This window comes from Cucurbita moschata, unplaced genomic scaffold (assembly GCF_002738365.1).
Source record: "Cucurbita moschata cultivar Rifu unplaced genomic scaffold, Cmos_1.0 Cmo_Scf00025, whole genome shotgun sequence".
In the NCBI taxonomy this organism is placed as follows: Eukaryota; Viridiplantae; Streptophyta; class Magnoliopsida; order Cucurbitales; family Cucurbitaceae; genus Cucurbita; species Cucurbita moschata.
This window is the reverse complement of record NW_019268541.1, coordinates 2,171,258-2,186,930: the sequence shown is the minus strand read 5'-3', so window position 1 is coordinate 2,186,930 and position 15,673 is coordinate 2,171,258. Positions and strand designations below refer to the sequence as shown.

The window sequence follows — 15,673 nt, the reverse complement described above, 5'->3', positions numbered from 1 at the left end:
TCTGGGGAAAAAAAAAAAAAAAAAAAAGAACAAGAGAATGAGGAACAAAATGAGAAAACTATACTATATCTACATAAATAACTTCCAAGGCCACTCCCGTCATCAAACCAAATCTCAGAAACTAATAGTTATGAACATTTTTTTATTAAAATTGAAAGACCGGTGTTATAGTATTAAATTTTGCGGCTTAATTATGCCAAAGATTTACTAGAAAAATAAACCACAAGCATTCACCATCCCAGAAACGTACATCTTGTTCAAGTGCCAACCGCCGCTCATGCAAAGCTTGTTTCCTTCTTTCCAAGCTGGCTTGTAAAATTGCATTTCCTCTAGCCTACACAATATGGATATTCCGTAAATACTATAATCACATACCGGTTCTTCGAATAGCAAAGTTGGGAAGGTTGACTACCTCCTTGGCAATCCTCTGTTGCAAGTCATTTTTTGTCATCTCAAGCCTCTGAATAGCAAGTCTACAAAATAATTGAAATTTGTCTTTAGGGAAAAGACCAGTTCATGGTGAAGCAGCACTGGGAGGGGAGAAAAAGACCCATGGAACCAACAAAAAGTATCCGATGTTTCTTGATAAGAACCCCAAAAGTATAAAAGAAATTTTGATTCAGTAACTTCAATTGTCCAATTGTCTTCCTTCAAGGATTTTTTATTTTTTTATTTTTATATAAGAGACAATTTCATTGATGATTGAAATTTACAAGAGGGATTAGGATGTATAATCCATGGTGTTTACAAAAGACCTTCCCAATTTGCAATGAGAGAGGTATAACTATACGAAGTAAAAATATTAGACAGTTTACACCAAGATATAGCTTGGTAAACAACATTGTCGAAAAGTTTTGTGTAGGTCTGGATCTTTTCTGCAAATATTCTTTAATTTCTTTCTTTCTAGATATTCCAAAAGAAAGTCATGATGAGGTTTTTCCATAATAGGGCTTTTGCGTTCTTGGTTCCTTCAAAGATTTATATATATCATTTAGTTCTTGAGTTGTACATTGGTCCTTCAAAGATTTATATATATCATTTAATAAGCGTCCAAAAGTGACCAATGTCCAACTCAGAACTACCCTAACAGGAAAAGGTATACAAACAAAAAGATTTTTTTTTTTTATTTGATAAGGAAATGATCAATGTATCTCATTCAAGAAAGAAGCCAACCAACACAACAACCTTGGGAACGATTGGACAAGACATCCCTTTTCCCAACGAAGGGTCATACATCCAAAAAAAATAAAATTAGAACGTAATTATTCTATTCCAGTTACTCTGTGTGTGAAATTTTGTCCTCTAATGATTTTTTCTGTTTCATTTCAATCAAATGTCCAAAACGTGGAAATTGCAAAACAAGTTATAAGCACCTTTGCCATGCCAATCCTCATGTCTTCCATGACTATAACAGAATTTGAACCTTTTCTGAATAGATTTTTTTCCCTCTTTTTGACAAGAAACATGAATGAGCTAATAAGCACGTCTGTGTTCAAATTGAGCTCATAAAAATCACAACATGCAGACAGATTTCGTATATTAAGCAAAAAGCCAATGAACATCTTACTCTTCTTCTCCGGAAGAATCTACTGACTCAATAGAGGGTGTCTTTCTTGCCTGCAACAAATAAAATCAAGAACAAGTTTTAATTTAATGAACCAAGCAAACATTTTAAGGTGCAGACTACTGCACAAGAGTGCCTGCATTAATATCACTTGTCAGTATCAGTGATCATTTTTTATAAGATTGTCTGTATCAGTGATCATTTTTTATAAGATTGTCTGTATCAGTGATAAAAAGAAAGCATAACAAATAATCTTGTTGTAGCAGTAAAATTGATTGGTTTGCTTCTATTTTTCTTTCTTTCTTTTTTATGAGAAATCAAGCTTTTATCAAGAAAACTGAAGGAATAACACCTGTTTATTTGTTTTGTTAAAAGAGTAGCTCTAGGTGCACAGCAGCACCTCAACTAATCCTAATCGTCTAAGGATACCCCACATGTCTACTCATTAGATCTCAAGAAACACAAAGAGAGATTCTAACCTAAGACCTCAGCATTTGTATGCCAAATTCCCGAAATCCTCAACTCCACAGATGATGGGGAAGTGGCTATCACTGCTAGTCAATTATCACGTTCCATATGGCTGTTAGTTTTTATTGTGTCCTGACCTCCTTGAGCATTTCGGACTCTAATTGTCCTCAAAGAAGTGGATAAGGTCATCCAGAAGCATAATTTGACCAAAAAGGTTGTCTTTTTTTCTTTTGACAACGATTAAAGACAGTTCAAACACATATATCATGCGGTATTGTTATGGCGCGTGCTCGAAGGGTCAGATGGTTTGTGCTTCATTAAAAGACTAAGATATTAGCACCACCTTTTCATGAGCTACCCTTCATTCAAGCCAGTGGAAGACCTTTGCAATTTTTATGCTTCTTGTGTTTCCTATTAGTGTTGACTTAATAATATGGGATCGTTTCATGAGAGATGTGATCGGAAAGGAAAAGGAGGCTTTTACAGTATTTACGCACATGTTCTTGCAAAAAGTTTAAGACAGTAAAAGGAGAGAATAATTTCACTTCTTCTACTCTAATATTCTTCAACTAAAAAAAATGAAAACTTACATTGCTCCTTCCCCAGAAAGTTGTTCTCTTAGCATTAATATTAGAGCTTGAAACTTTACCAACTTGCTTCCCAGAACTTGACTCATTTCCTGGATCCATTGAATTTAAGATCTCTCCCATTGATCGGTAAGATTCACCAGCAGGCGAGATATTTGGAGTTTCCATCTCAGTCAGAGTGCTCACATTTCCTTTCTTTTGTTTGCTTTGGTCCGCAATCGGTTGAACATTGGTGTCGGAGTTCTTATGAAGATCAAGACATGAATTTGAACTCTGAGCTAAATCATGATTTTCTCGTGGGGATCCAACATCCGAGTCATCACCTCCAAAAGGCTGTTCATATACAGAAATTTGTGCATGTTCATTAACATTTCATTGGTTAACAAGGAAATTATTCAAGGAAGAGAAACAAATAGTCCTGATGAGGAACAGCACAAAGTTCTATCGATTTTATGTCTGTGTTGACTCAACTTAATATTAATGGATGATAAGCACCATGACTTATCCAGGTCTTTCACTAGAGAAGGTTACATGCATTTCTGGATGGAACCGAAGCAGAAAATTAACTTGAGAATATGCAACATTATCAAGATCTTACATTATTCAAGGCCATAGAGCTACTAATAAATTATCGACAAAAAGAGTTCAATAAGAATCCCTCTACACAAGAAAACTATTCTTCAAATTACGCTTTGGGAGATTCACCAATAAGCTTGTTGATTATAGTAAGAGTTTAGTTCTCTTCTGCTGCATGTATTTTCCATCGTTCTTTTATAGGAAACAAAAAGAACATTAACTTCCAAAACAGATTTAAAAAACAATTTAGTAAAAAAAGGGGAAAAGAAAAAACAAAACAACGAAGAATTTGAAGGTCAGAAATCCAACCATGAAAAAATTAGAAATTACAATAGTTGATTGCAACTGTAATAGCAAATGCTTTTAATTTCAAGTAAACTTTTTTTTTTTATCAATTTAGCATATCGTCCTTCCTATGAATCCTGCCTCCAGACCAAGGAGATTTCGTATTTCCCTTGGTTCTATTTTTATAACCCTTTATAAGATCAATGATATGCCTCTGTTTTTAATAAAGAAGATAAAGACAGAAAAATTAAGGAAAAGTTAACCAACAAAAAATGCAGTGTTTCAAAAATTAAGAATCAGGAGACAGGGAACCTTATAGTCATAAAGATCACTTCCAGCATAGCCACTACTTTCACTCAATTTTCCACTGAGTACACGCTCAGGATCATCATCTGTGTCTGGATCAACCCCATTTTCCACATTGTGATAGCCATTTCCTTTCACATCAAGATTTTCATCATCAGTGGAATCATCACTTCCACTATTTTCAATCTGAGAATCTGCTGAAATTGAGCATCTGTGTAGATTCTCATCCTGGAAGATATCACAAAAAAACAAAAGAGAATCATAATGATAGAAAAAAAATTGAAATGCAATTATTAAGTAATTAGACTGTGTTTGTCAATATTGTTACCCGACCACTACTATGTTTTTCCTCAAGCATAACAAAAAGATTCTGTGTTGAAGATTTTTTTAATGAGAAACTTTATATGAAAGGAGATACAACCGGGAAATACAGCCCTACCCTGAAACAAAAAAGGAGGATGCAAAAAGGGAAGGCGAAAAAAAGGTGGATATCATCTTCCAACTTGGTTGAAATCATTTTATATGAAGAGCTTGAAGCTCGTTAAGGGACCAAGTTACCATTTAATCTTTCAAAAACCAAACTGCAGCCTTCTAGTAAACACTAAGAAAATGCTTAAAAGGCAAGTACTTACATCAAAAATATTCTCAAACTCCTCCAGAAGAGTTGTAACAATTGCTTGAGCATTATTAGCTGCATTGGCAGCGGCAAGCAGCTGTGCAGAGTTATCACCACTTACATCAAACTCATCTTCCAACTCACATTCGCCAGCTAATAAAGGTCGTAACAGCAAAGGTGCCATGCAAGCAGCAACAGCAGATGGAGTCATCCGATTCTCGTGAGCATGAGAAGAGATGGTATGCATCATCTTTAAAACTCTAGAAAGAGAATGAAAAATCAAATTGACATATTGGGAAATGCAAGAATGATATGTTTATTATTAAAAAAATGCAACGATGATAGAAAGTTCCGAAATTTGCGACAGTATTTAAAGACAGAAAATTCAAGCTAGCATACCAAAGTACCAAGAATACAGAAAGCTTACAGTTATAAAAGTAAATAACTAAATTTTAATGGAAAAATAAGCTTTGATTAAGAAAAAAATGAAATTAAAAAATTACTTAATTAGGACACGTATGTAAACTGATCTCAAATTAAAGGGAACGGGATGACAACTACCAAATGGCAAACCGTAAGTGAAATATCATTCTTACAAAGGCAGGTTCCTCTGCAAGTGCAACAGAGCTATCATAAAATGCAATAATGTTATTACATTTTAGAATGCACAACATAAGATCAACTGTTTACAAGTACTGTGATCTTTAAGTTCTCTTATTTAAAGGATGAGGATGTAGTGATCTTTAACAGAACCAAGTGAAAATGAAAAATAAATATTCAAAATTACAGATGTTAATGAGGATGATGAGCGCCAGAAAAATGTAAGAAAGGCATTGAAGACATTTTGAGTTGAGGCATGAGAGAGATCACTTACTAAATAATATATTTACTAGAGTACTTAAATATTTAGACAATACCTATTAGCTAAAAATTCGTACCAACCTGAAACATAAATTCACTTCAGGTCTTAGAAACTGAATACATGAATGTCTTTTAAAGCAACTATTCTATTCTATTCTTAAACTGCCAATTTTCATCACTACATACCAAATTCCCCGTAAGAGACGTACTATAAATTAAGATTAACATAACCAAAGAGAAAAAGACGATCGACCAATTGATAGACCTTGCAATGAAAGCCTTATCTTCACAAGTACTTTTTTGCAATATGATTAAATGAATATGATAAACAAAAGATACAAAAATTTACTTTGAAAGAAATGCAACTAAAGATTATCACTAACCTTTGTAACAAACGCCGGTTTGGTTCAGGAAAAGTCTCCAATATAGATGATCGCATGGCATTAATCCGCACCTCTTTTCGATCAATTTCTTAAACAGTGGAACAATAATTCAAATGATCAATGCCAATCCATTTACATTCTATTAAACAAAACAAGCCAAAAAGTGATCATCCCTGATTCTAAGATGATTTGTTAGATTATCCTCAACTTTAAATGACGAATTCTCTCACATTCTATCCACAACGTATGATTGGTGCCACAATATTTTCTTTTCCACACATGTAAGGGGTTTCAAAAAATTATAATGGGGTTAGCGAACTTACTATAAGCCTCAAGCAATGCAGTGCAGCACGAAGCTGGAACTGGTGATGAGGGAAGCTCTCTTAGAATGTGCTACATTCCAAGTTACTCATTAAGAAGCAGAACTTGTACATATAAATAAAATATCAAGGTAACCATCAATATAGTAAAGGGAAGTACCTTAATACAATCACCAATGACATGAGCATCCTCATCAGAACCAAACTCTGTCTTGCCTAGAAGAAATAAATCAAATTAAGGCATGTGTTCCAACTTGGGATGCTTCTATTTGATAGCAAATGGATCATCCACATAATTTTTAGTTTACTTATTTGTTCCCTCATTAATTAGAAAATTTTAAATAATACCTTGTTCATATTCCTGAACTCTACGGTCTACCTCTTCAACATCTGCAGACTGCCGCAAAATCCCTTCTACCTTGGTGCCTAAAGAGAAGTTCAAAGAAATAAAGTTGATTTAACAATATAAAAAGTGAATACCAAGTTTGCATATCATTTGCATCAGAATCAGCCAAGAATATCTCTTTACATGAAGGAAAGTTTTTTAAGCTTCAATTTAAGGACATGATCTCTGTGTATCTCATTCCCTAACTCTCATACTATTAATTATTGCATTGACTCTCTTCTCATATTTCTTCCCGGGGGGTTGCCACCTCTGATTTTTTCATAGGTTCTTTGGTGCTCAGCCCTCATTGGCGTGTTCTGCACAAATAGGCCACAGGGGATCCCATTCAGATTTTCTCAGATGTTCATTTGCAGTGAATGCTTCGTTGAGCTATCAGAGTTCCCATGGAATGATTTGGGAGTTTTTTCGGAGTTCCTTTGGAATGATTTGGGTTCCTCATGTAGTAATTCGATTGAAGAGTTTCTACACTACCATTTATGTAAGATTGGGAAGCTTTTGCGACAGGCCAATTTCTTTACCATTTTTTGGAGCTCAGCTCAACAACACAGGAAGATATTCCAGGGTGCAAAGGGTGGGTGCATGGGAGATGGTTCAGAGTACTATTTAATATAATGCTTCCTATAAGGTAAGATGAGAAAAGATAAAATTAAAAGTGAAATAGCTTTTCAGGATGATATGTTCAGCACTTTCACCGTTGGTGTCGAATAGAATACAAAATTTTGGTTGGAGACGATGATTTTGGAGTCAATTCTGAATTTTGTCATTCGGGGTTAGGGTATTTTTCTAGTCCCATTCGCCAAAAGCAATAAAATTGTCCAAATAGCTGTATAGCTCAATCTCAATATTAGATGGACACAAAATTATAGCACCAAAGCACGCTTTCTTGAAGCATTTGAGATGAAAGAGTATTAAAAATCAAACCATCACTGTTAATAATCAGAAAAAAGAACAACTAAAACATGGATAAAAGAAAGTTTGAATTAGTAATGACCTCATATAACAGATCTACAAAATAAGAAACAGAAATTCAAAGGCACGAAGTGAGAATAGCACTAATTTCATCATAATTTCAAAATAACCTCTTACTGAATGTTTCAAGAAACCGAAGTGCTTTCTCAAGGAAGGATGGACCTCCGTCAATATCTTCCAGTGCAAGTAAAATAGGTCTTCCCACCACCAAAGATTTAACAGGACGCTTATCTCTCCCTGGATATAATTAGTGGAACATTGATGGATTAAGCAAGCGAGTAGGCCACGCATAATCCAAGCATTCAAAAAGGAATAAAACGTCGTAATGAACAAGTCATTGCAAAATGATAGCAGAATACAAACATGGATGGAAAGAGCTGTCAATTTTTTCATTAGTGTCACTCCGAAAAATCCCATTATGTCCCATGACAAGGGCAGCACTTGGTGCCTGTGAAAGGGCTTGTTCGAGGGCCGTTTTCCATTCAAACAGATCATCTGAGGTCTCGGCCTTTTTATCATGAGGCACAGGAACAGAAGGATCAGATTAATAAAAAGTTAAAGAAACAAAATATTATTTACACATATGATATGGCCTAATTAGAGTACCTTGAGAGTGAAAGCTCGTCCATCACGACCGTCAGGAAACAATACAGTCAAGAGCTTCTTATCCTCTCTAACAACCACACTACATGAATAAAGTTGCATGCTTAGGTTCAATAATAGGAAAAAAGAAATTAAAAATTCACATTCACATTAAGAACAACTTACCTCCCTGAATTATTCAAGTCTATGCCCCCCAAAGTAAGATTTACTTCACCCCCTCTTTGAGGAAGTGCACTCTAAATACAAGACAAGAAAGATATCTCAGTTGATATAAATCAATCATGCTACATCCCATCCAAATTTGAAGTTAATACAGGTTTTTTAATGAGAAACATCAAAGTTAATACAGTTGACAAGTGAATGGAAGGTATATAAGAATCCACATTTATAGTAGCAGTCAATGAACATTTACTTCATTGGAAAACAAATAACCTGAACAAGAATGGGGGAGATGCTACAAAATAAACATTCATCCACAAAAACAGCCCTCTCTCCTAAAAAGGAGAATGGTGGAGGAACTTCTCAATTGCCTCTCTGCAGCCTAAGAATTGACGAAGTTGAAGCCAAACTCCTTGATAGCCCACTCCAAACTATCCAAGAAAACTCACAACTCCAGAAGGTATGGTCGAGGTTCTCAGTTTCCCTCCTATAAAGAATACAACAATGCGGCCCAACCAAAAAGGACCTATGGCCAAGAGCCTCTTATCTCTTCCGTGCAAAACCTACCACATAAAAATTTAACCTTCTTTGGAATCTTCACCCTCCTCACCGAGGAAAATTAGAATTGTTCATCAGGGAAAGACAAGATAAGAAACGAAAAAAGAGCTACAAGAAAAGCATTTGGGTGAAGAAGGGCTCCAAAGACGAGTATCCCCTTATTGGGCCGAAAACAAAAATCACCAATCATAGCTAACAATGCCAAGACATTTGTTGTTTCCTTATTAGTCAACAGACGACAGAAGCCCACAAAAGGAGACAGTTGAGACTCCGCAACGGAAAGGATAGACGAAATCAAACGGGAAAGAAGACAATTGAAATAAACGGTGAAGCAAAGAGCATAGGGGTCTATCCCCCAACCCCGTATCCTCTCAAAAACAAGTATCTTCTCATCCCCCACCACCAAATGAACAAATTGGGAAAACAAAGGAAACTCAGACGAAATATCTTTACACGAATTCCTAGAGGTCTCATGACCCCACCATCAGTCCATCCCAGAGAAAAGGTCCATACTTACAAACGATAACCTTTTGTCATAAGGTGCCGGTTTCATGATAGAATCGTCAGAGCCATATTTCCAACAAAGTTGTGATTCATCAGTCCATCCCTGAACACCTTCTGAGAGTCATCTTTCACCCGCTGCCAGTTGTCTTGAAAAAATGTCATCGAAAACCCATTGGGACCCTAGGCCAAATTTTTATCAAAACGAAGAACAGCCCTTTTGATCTCCTCCATCAAGAAAGGGGTTTCCAGAAAAACTTTGTCCTCTAAGGAGATAGGGAACTAGTCCACACCTTCCACAAAAGGTTGGGGTCCTACCAAAGGGCTAAAAAAACGAAGAGAAGAACAATAGAATCTCCCCTATCCTTATCCTTTTTCAGCACAATCCCAGCCTCATACTCAATAGAACTAATGAAATTCTTACTCCTCTCACTGTGAAAAAAATATATATCATGTTACAGGCTCCTCCCTAGCCCAATCCACCCTAGCCTTTTGTATCCAACCGACTGTTTCCTTTTTGACAATATCAGCGAATTCAGCTTTAAACCTAAACACTCCACCTAACCAGACTTGCCCAACTCCCCCTCCATCGCTTGAATTTAAAGATTTGCAACACGTCAACCACATTGCCCTTTCAATCATCCAGCTCAAGATAATAACTACCAACACAAAGAGAAATCTCTAGCTTAAGGAACTGGCCATCTAAATTCTCTAGCCCAACCAAACTGATCGAACAAAAATCTCTACTTTACAAACTGGCATACAAACTTTATGAAATTATTATGTGATCATCCAAAATAATTCATAACGTTTCTCTAATCCAAAATATGTCATACCAAGATCATCCAAAATGGATTGGATGGAAAGGAAACAAGTCATAACAGGATCATCCAAATACCAAAACAATAAATAAAACTAAAAACAAGGAAGAAAGAAAGAACGAGGAAATTTTAACTATACTAACAGGATCATTTTTAAAGAAAACTAGGGAAGTGCGTGTAAGGATGAACCAGCGCTTCTTCCAAGATTTCCAGCCAAGTCCTGCACAAATTTTGTAGCGATGGAACATTAGCAAAAACACTGAGATTGATGTAAAACCCTTTCCAAGAGAAATAAATAAGCAAGTTAAGTTTAGCATCATAGGTACTGGAGGAAAATTGAAAAAAAAAAATCAAAGAATAAGTGAAGGACTGCATAGATTATTTCACCGAGGAGGTCCATAATAGATAAATATTACAACCCTTTTGTTTACTACAGCCGGGAGGGAAACTCGAGTCAACTAAGAATAAGATATTGAGAACTATAACCCATCCAGAGGTCTTCATATGAAATATGCAAAAATAAGTTCATATTTTTCCCAATTGGGAAGTCTTTTTGTAATCCCCTCGGCTTGATGCGGACCACTCATCTACCCTTTTGTATTCCTTTCTTTGATAATGAAATTCATGTTTCTTATCAAAAAAAAAAAAAAAGGTATAGCCAATACTAATAAGGGATAGTCATAGTTAACAGCCTAACAAATTAATCCTAAAGTCTGACTATATGTTTAACAAAAAAAAAGTTCTACATGAAACAAGAAACATATGTATTACTTAGAAAGACTCCATTAGCCTTCTGAACTAAAATTTTAATTCATGATATAACTTCGTTTACAACGTTGCACAAAGAAAAAATGTCTTAAGTAGTCGCTTAAATGTATACTTGACAAACAAGTCCTGTACATAATTATAATAAACTCTCGAGAAGCCCTACTGAAGCTAAAAATTTAAAGTGACAAAGAGGAAGGAAAGGAGCCCAACCTTTGGATGATATGAAAAGCGGGCCACTCTTGAAAACCTGAAGAAATCAAGCTGAATAATGAGTGCTAAATTACACCAAATGCAGGGCACTGAATCAATAAATCGAAAGAAAAATATTCCTCAAGCATGAAGCTGCATCTTTCACATGATTAAATGATTTTTTATCAGGTGTTTCACAAGTACAATGCTATCAGTTATTGTGCATTGAAAAGCTCAAAGGCCATCTGGCAGTACCAAAAGGCTGTATTTCTTTCCAAAAAGCTCAACCTAGATGAAAGTGAAAAAAAAAGTCTACACAACAGCTCGTAAGCGAAGCCTTAGGAAAGAAGCCAATGGTTATTAATTTATTGCCTCATTGCAAGCTTTCTATCTCTTCTTTTTAATTATCAATTAGGTCGCATTCTCCTCGATTGAAGTTGTTTTCTTAGTAAATATTAGGACTCCTTTTTGTGGGGCAGTTTTTTGTATGCACTTCTATATTCTTTCATTTTTCCTAATGATGAAGGCTTGGTTTCTCAATTAATTTTTTTTAAAAATGACCATTAGTTCACTGCTTCTTATGAGTTTGAAAGAGGTTGTTCCAATTTCCAATAGGTCAAATCATATCGAAAGTGAGACTCAAATAGATGTGATATAGGTTTGGCTATTCTTGTGTCCAGCTCATTCATCTCTTCGTTTTAATTAGAAATATCACCTATTGTCGAGACACCTTTTATAGGCTAGTTCTTTAGTATGCCCTTATACATTCTTTCATTTTACTCGATGGAAGCTCAATTTCTTACCCAAAAAAAAAAAAAAGGAATGTGACCTATTGCTAAGACGAGTTCAAAGGACGTAGGACATGAAAAGATACCAACCCACTTTAAAGCAGGGAAGTTTGATATGAACCAAGACATCTTAATCATGCAACATGAAATTGAAAGAAGATGCAAAAAAAAGATGTTGTTCAAATTACCACAAGATAAATCAAGTTGCAATTCATGTNAAAGAATTAAGTTTTTTTTTTTTTTTTTTTTTTTTGGATGGTTACAAATTTTGGGTGGATGGTAATCTAGAGTTATGGTATTTCATTGATGTATTTTAAGACTTTCTTTTATTTTAAGATTACATTTACATAGTGACTAATTATGGTCATAAAGTATGAAAGTTACAACTCTTGAAATGCCTCGTGGAATGTCAAAGGTTTTCTTTTGAGGCTAGATAAAGCATGTATGTTATTTTTGTAAGGGAGACATGAAAAATATAGTAAAAAGAGTCTTCCTACTTTTTTTAGCCAAATGCAAATGTCTTTGTAATTCTAGGTAGCTTAGGTCGCATGCTTAGAATCACTCAAGCTTGACTTGACCAATCTTGCTTGTGGAGTGATTCAAATCTCAAACAAGTGTTTTTGCCTTGGAACAGTGACGGTAGGTTTCGATCTCCAATCCCCAATCCCCAATTTTAAATATATTGTTTTTTATTTTTTATTATCATATATATTAGGTGGCAGCCTATCCTTTATCCTGTACTAGAAAAAGAAAAGGCCTGATTCTTCATTTTATCTAATCCTTGGGGGAAATAATTTGAATTCAGATCGAATTGAAGAATGTTGTGGAAGATTCTTAACCTCCTCTCTGTGTAGAAAATTTCTTTTTCATCTTTTGACCCTTCACCAAAAAATGAAAAAAAAAAAAAAAAAAACAAATCTTCCAGAGAGACCATCACCACATAATACGAAAATGCAAGATTTCCCCCCCACTTATAAGGGTGAGGAAAACCCCAAAAAATCTTTGTATCCCAATAGCCTAAAACGAGGCTGCAACAATTTTCACCCATAAACTTATAGGATTTCTTTTGGAGTTATGGGCATGATCGATGAGCATTCAAGACAAAAAAAATCTCCAACTTTCTCTGGAACAAACCATCTCACGTGAAAGGCAGCCAGAAATACAATATATAATTCCTACAAAAGTTTCATGACGAAATACTTCAGGTACCTGCCACCCTAATATAGAGCAAAATAGTTTGCTGGAAGAGTCATAAAAGACTCTAAAGATAGTTCAAAGGAAAGTTCTCACTTCAATTGGCATAATGAACTTCGAAACTTGGTATAGAACAAGTATGTGCCTTGTCTTTCAAAGCAGGATAAAAGATTGGAGCTCTTCGTTTTAGTTTGGCTCCTTGTGCAAGGCTGTAGTTTTTGTATGTCCATTGTATTCATTCATTTTTCTCAATGAAACCTCAGTTCATGTCCAAATAAATAACCTTACTCCCGCTGCCAACTCTCTGCACTCTGCAATATGGTCAAAGGCTTTAAAGAAACCCTCAAACGGATTAGATAGAGAAGCTCACTCCTGGATCTCCCAATCATAAATTCCTTTTCTAATGTAAATCAGGGGCAGCTTGAGCTTGAGATGTGAAATCTCAGACCATTAGAAGCCAAAACATACTTGCTCAGATAATACTAAGCAAAATGAATGTCAACTATGGGAGGAAAGTTCGTAGCCACATGAATATGAGAGTAGAATCATGTTTATGAGGCCATGTATAGGGCTGAAGAAGCCATAGCCAACTCGTTCAAAGGAAATAAAGGGGGAAAGGAGACAAATACATCTTCAAAATTATGAATTGAGGATGGAAACTTCAATCGGTTAAGTGAACAATCAGTTCCAAGCAAATGGGTGTCGTTTGAACTCCTTACTCAAACCCAAATATTGATAAGTTGATCCACACAAGCAAAAGCACTGGCCATTCGTTGGTTATTAGGGGTATCCCGAAAACGTCCGGATCAAAATATGGCTTTCAAATTAAGTTCCGAATTAGTGGATGCTGACAAAAGGAGTGGCAATGCGATAGTAAAAAAGAAGAGACTCATAGAATGGCAGAGGCAAATAGAGCTTTTGCACATTTTCATTAATCCATGAACAGGATCTACATAGACACATAGGCCCATGGATCCATACATCTCGATCGCTTACTCAAACCCAAATATTGATCAAGTTACTGTTGATGGTTTCTTTTTTAGTGTATCAAGATTTGTACGATACGTTGAATAGAAACACAATATCAAACTGTGGAGATGTATTGATCAAAGAATTGAAGGCATTTTTTGACAGCCTACAACTATTAGGCAAAGAAACAAAAGAAATTTAGTTCAAATTTCACTACAGTAATCCTAATTCGATCTAAGTATTCGTACTACGATCATTTAGTTTAGAAACTAAATGGTTGAGTTCCTACACTTGCTACGATTCCGGACTTAATATAGTATGCGCCGAAAACCATTAATTCTACATGATTGGACCTAAAATCCTCCTCGTACGTTTTTCCGAAACTAACAAAAGCATTTCCAAACATAGAGAGTAAATAATTTTTTGTATAAAAACAAAAGCATTCTAAATCAACTCTCGGCATACTTCAAATCCAAAACAAACTCACCGTATTCGAAGCCCCAGCTCTGGGACGCTCAAAAGCCGCCAAGGAAGCAGACATTCTCACCGATTCACTCTGAAGCTACGGCATCAAGAGCACATCCAATGCAAGTAACACAGCCACTCAAACCGGTCAACATTCACCCGAAAACCAGTCCGATAGCTAACCTCGTTCCTCCAATCAACTTCCTGAACACGGCAGCATCGATTGCCGCAGACACGACGACAATGCCAGATCAAAGAGCAGCTCTGGCAATGAATCAGTAAGATCCAACAACAAGAGTGAAGGAAAACTGATTCCTAGGGCTGAGATTTGAATACAAACACGAAAGAAGAGCACCGCAAACCCAAACCCAATCACCACCTCATTTCATCTTCAAATTCCCTCCATTTCGCCTCCTCCGATTGGATTGACGAAAAGTCTGATGAACTGTCACCAATCGACAACAATTCACCAATCTTGTTCCCTTAAAACAATTTTTTCGCACAAATTTTTCCTTTAAGATTTTGTATTGGATTAGGTAGATAGAACAACAACAACAGTGGTTGTGAAAGTAATATGGCAATAGAGAGAGAGAGAGAGTTACTTCGCTTTTCACCTAATTTCGGCCGTGAGGAGAGAGAGAGAGAGAGGAGCGAGGGGATTTGGACATGGTAGTGGCGGTAATGATAAGCTGCGGTCGTGTCTAGTCAAGTTCCGGTCAAAGTAAACTAAAAATCCAATCAAAACGAGCCACGTTGGAATGTGGATTAACCCTTAATTATGGAGATAATTTAGATTTATAAATTTGTCAACGTGATTTGACTCATAAAGCTAATGAAAATAAAGAAAAATATTTTTTGGTTATTTTATTTTTACTTTTTTTTTTCAACTCTCAAAAAATATTATTGTCTAAATATGGTGTTGGAAATCATTATTGTAATTTTTTTGAAATTTTTTTACTTTTCTTTAATCAAATTAATAATTTAATCAATATATTTTATTTAAATTATTATAAATTTTATATTTTTTTGAAATTTTTTTACTTTTTCGTGTGTGGGCACTGGTACTCCCAAGTCATTCTCGAAGTGGACTGACAGCTGCTCGTCACTAAAAATCTTGAATATTTACTTCATGTCGTCGAATACCATTCACTTTCCCGTCATTCTTGTAGCTGTCACCTGTAATCCGTACCGTAGAGGCCGGAATTGCATTCACTTATTTACCACTCTGGAAAGCTAACAGACTTTTTTTTTTTTTTTTTTTTTTTTTTTTTTTTTTTTTTTTTTTTTTTTTTTTTTTTTTTTTTTTTTTTTTTTTTT

The 15,673-nt window shown here is 35.4% G+C and overlaps 1 protein-coding gene across 1 annotated transcript in view; it reads right to left on the bottom strand.

The window, feature by feature from the left end:
• LOC111461617 (rho GTPase-activating protein 7-like) overlaps nucleotides 1–14,973 on the bottom strand; it is a 19,328-nt gene extending 4,355 nt beyond the window's left edge. Inside the window, exons 1-17 of the mRNA XM_023105212.1 lie at nucleotides 14,379–14,973; nucleotides 10,962–10,998; nucleotides 10,127–10,203; nucleotides 8,110–8,180; nucleotides 7,948–8,026; nucleotides 7,705–7,849; nucleotides 7,459–7,578; nucleotides 6,315–6,392; nucleotides 6,127–6,182; nucleotides 5,970–6,039; nucleotides 5,647–5,734; nucleotides 4,419–4,662; nucleotides 3,793–4,014; nucleotides 2,623–2,952; nucleotides 1,568–1,617; nucleotides 413–473; nucleotides 251–334 (exon numbers count right to left, since the gene is read on the bottom strand). Of these exons, the coding sequence (XP_022960980.1) occupies nucleotides 251–334; nucleotides 413–473; nucleotides 1,568–1,617; nucleotides 2,623–2,952; nucleotides 3,793–4,014; nucleotides 4,419–4,662; nucleotides 5,647–5,734; nucleotides 5,970–6,039; nucleotides 6,127–6,182; nucleotides 6,315–6,392; nucleotides 7,459–7,578; nucleotides 7,705–7,849; nucleotides 7,948–8,026; nucleotides 8,110–8,180; nucleotides 10,127–10,203; nucleotides 10,962–10,998; nucleotides 14,379–14,432 (1,866 nt within the window). The 5' untranslated portion in view covers nucleotides 14,433–14,973. The remainder of the gene's footprint in view (nucleotides 1–250; nucleotides 335–412; nucleotides 474–1,567; nucleotides 1,618–2,622; nucleotides 2,953–3,792; nucleotides 4,015–4,418; nucleotides 4,663–5,646; nucleotides 5,735–5,969; nucleotides 6,040–6,126; nucleotides 6,183–6,314; nucleotides 6,393–7,458; nucleotides 7,579–7,704; nucleotides 7,850–7,947; nucleotides 8,027–8,109; nucleotides 8,181–10,126; nucleotides 10,204–10,961; nucleotides 10,999–14,378) is intronic.
• Nucleotides 14,974–15,673: the final 700 nt, after the last annotated feature.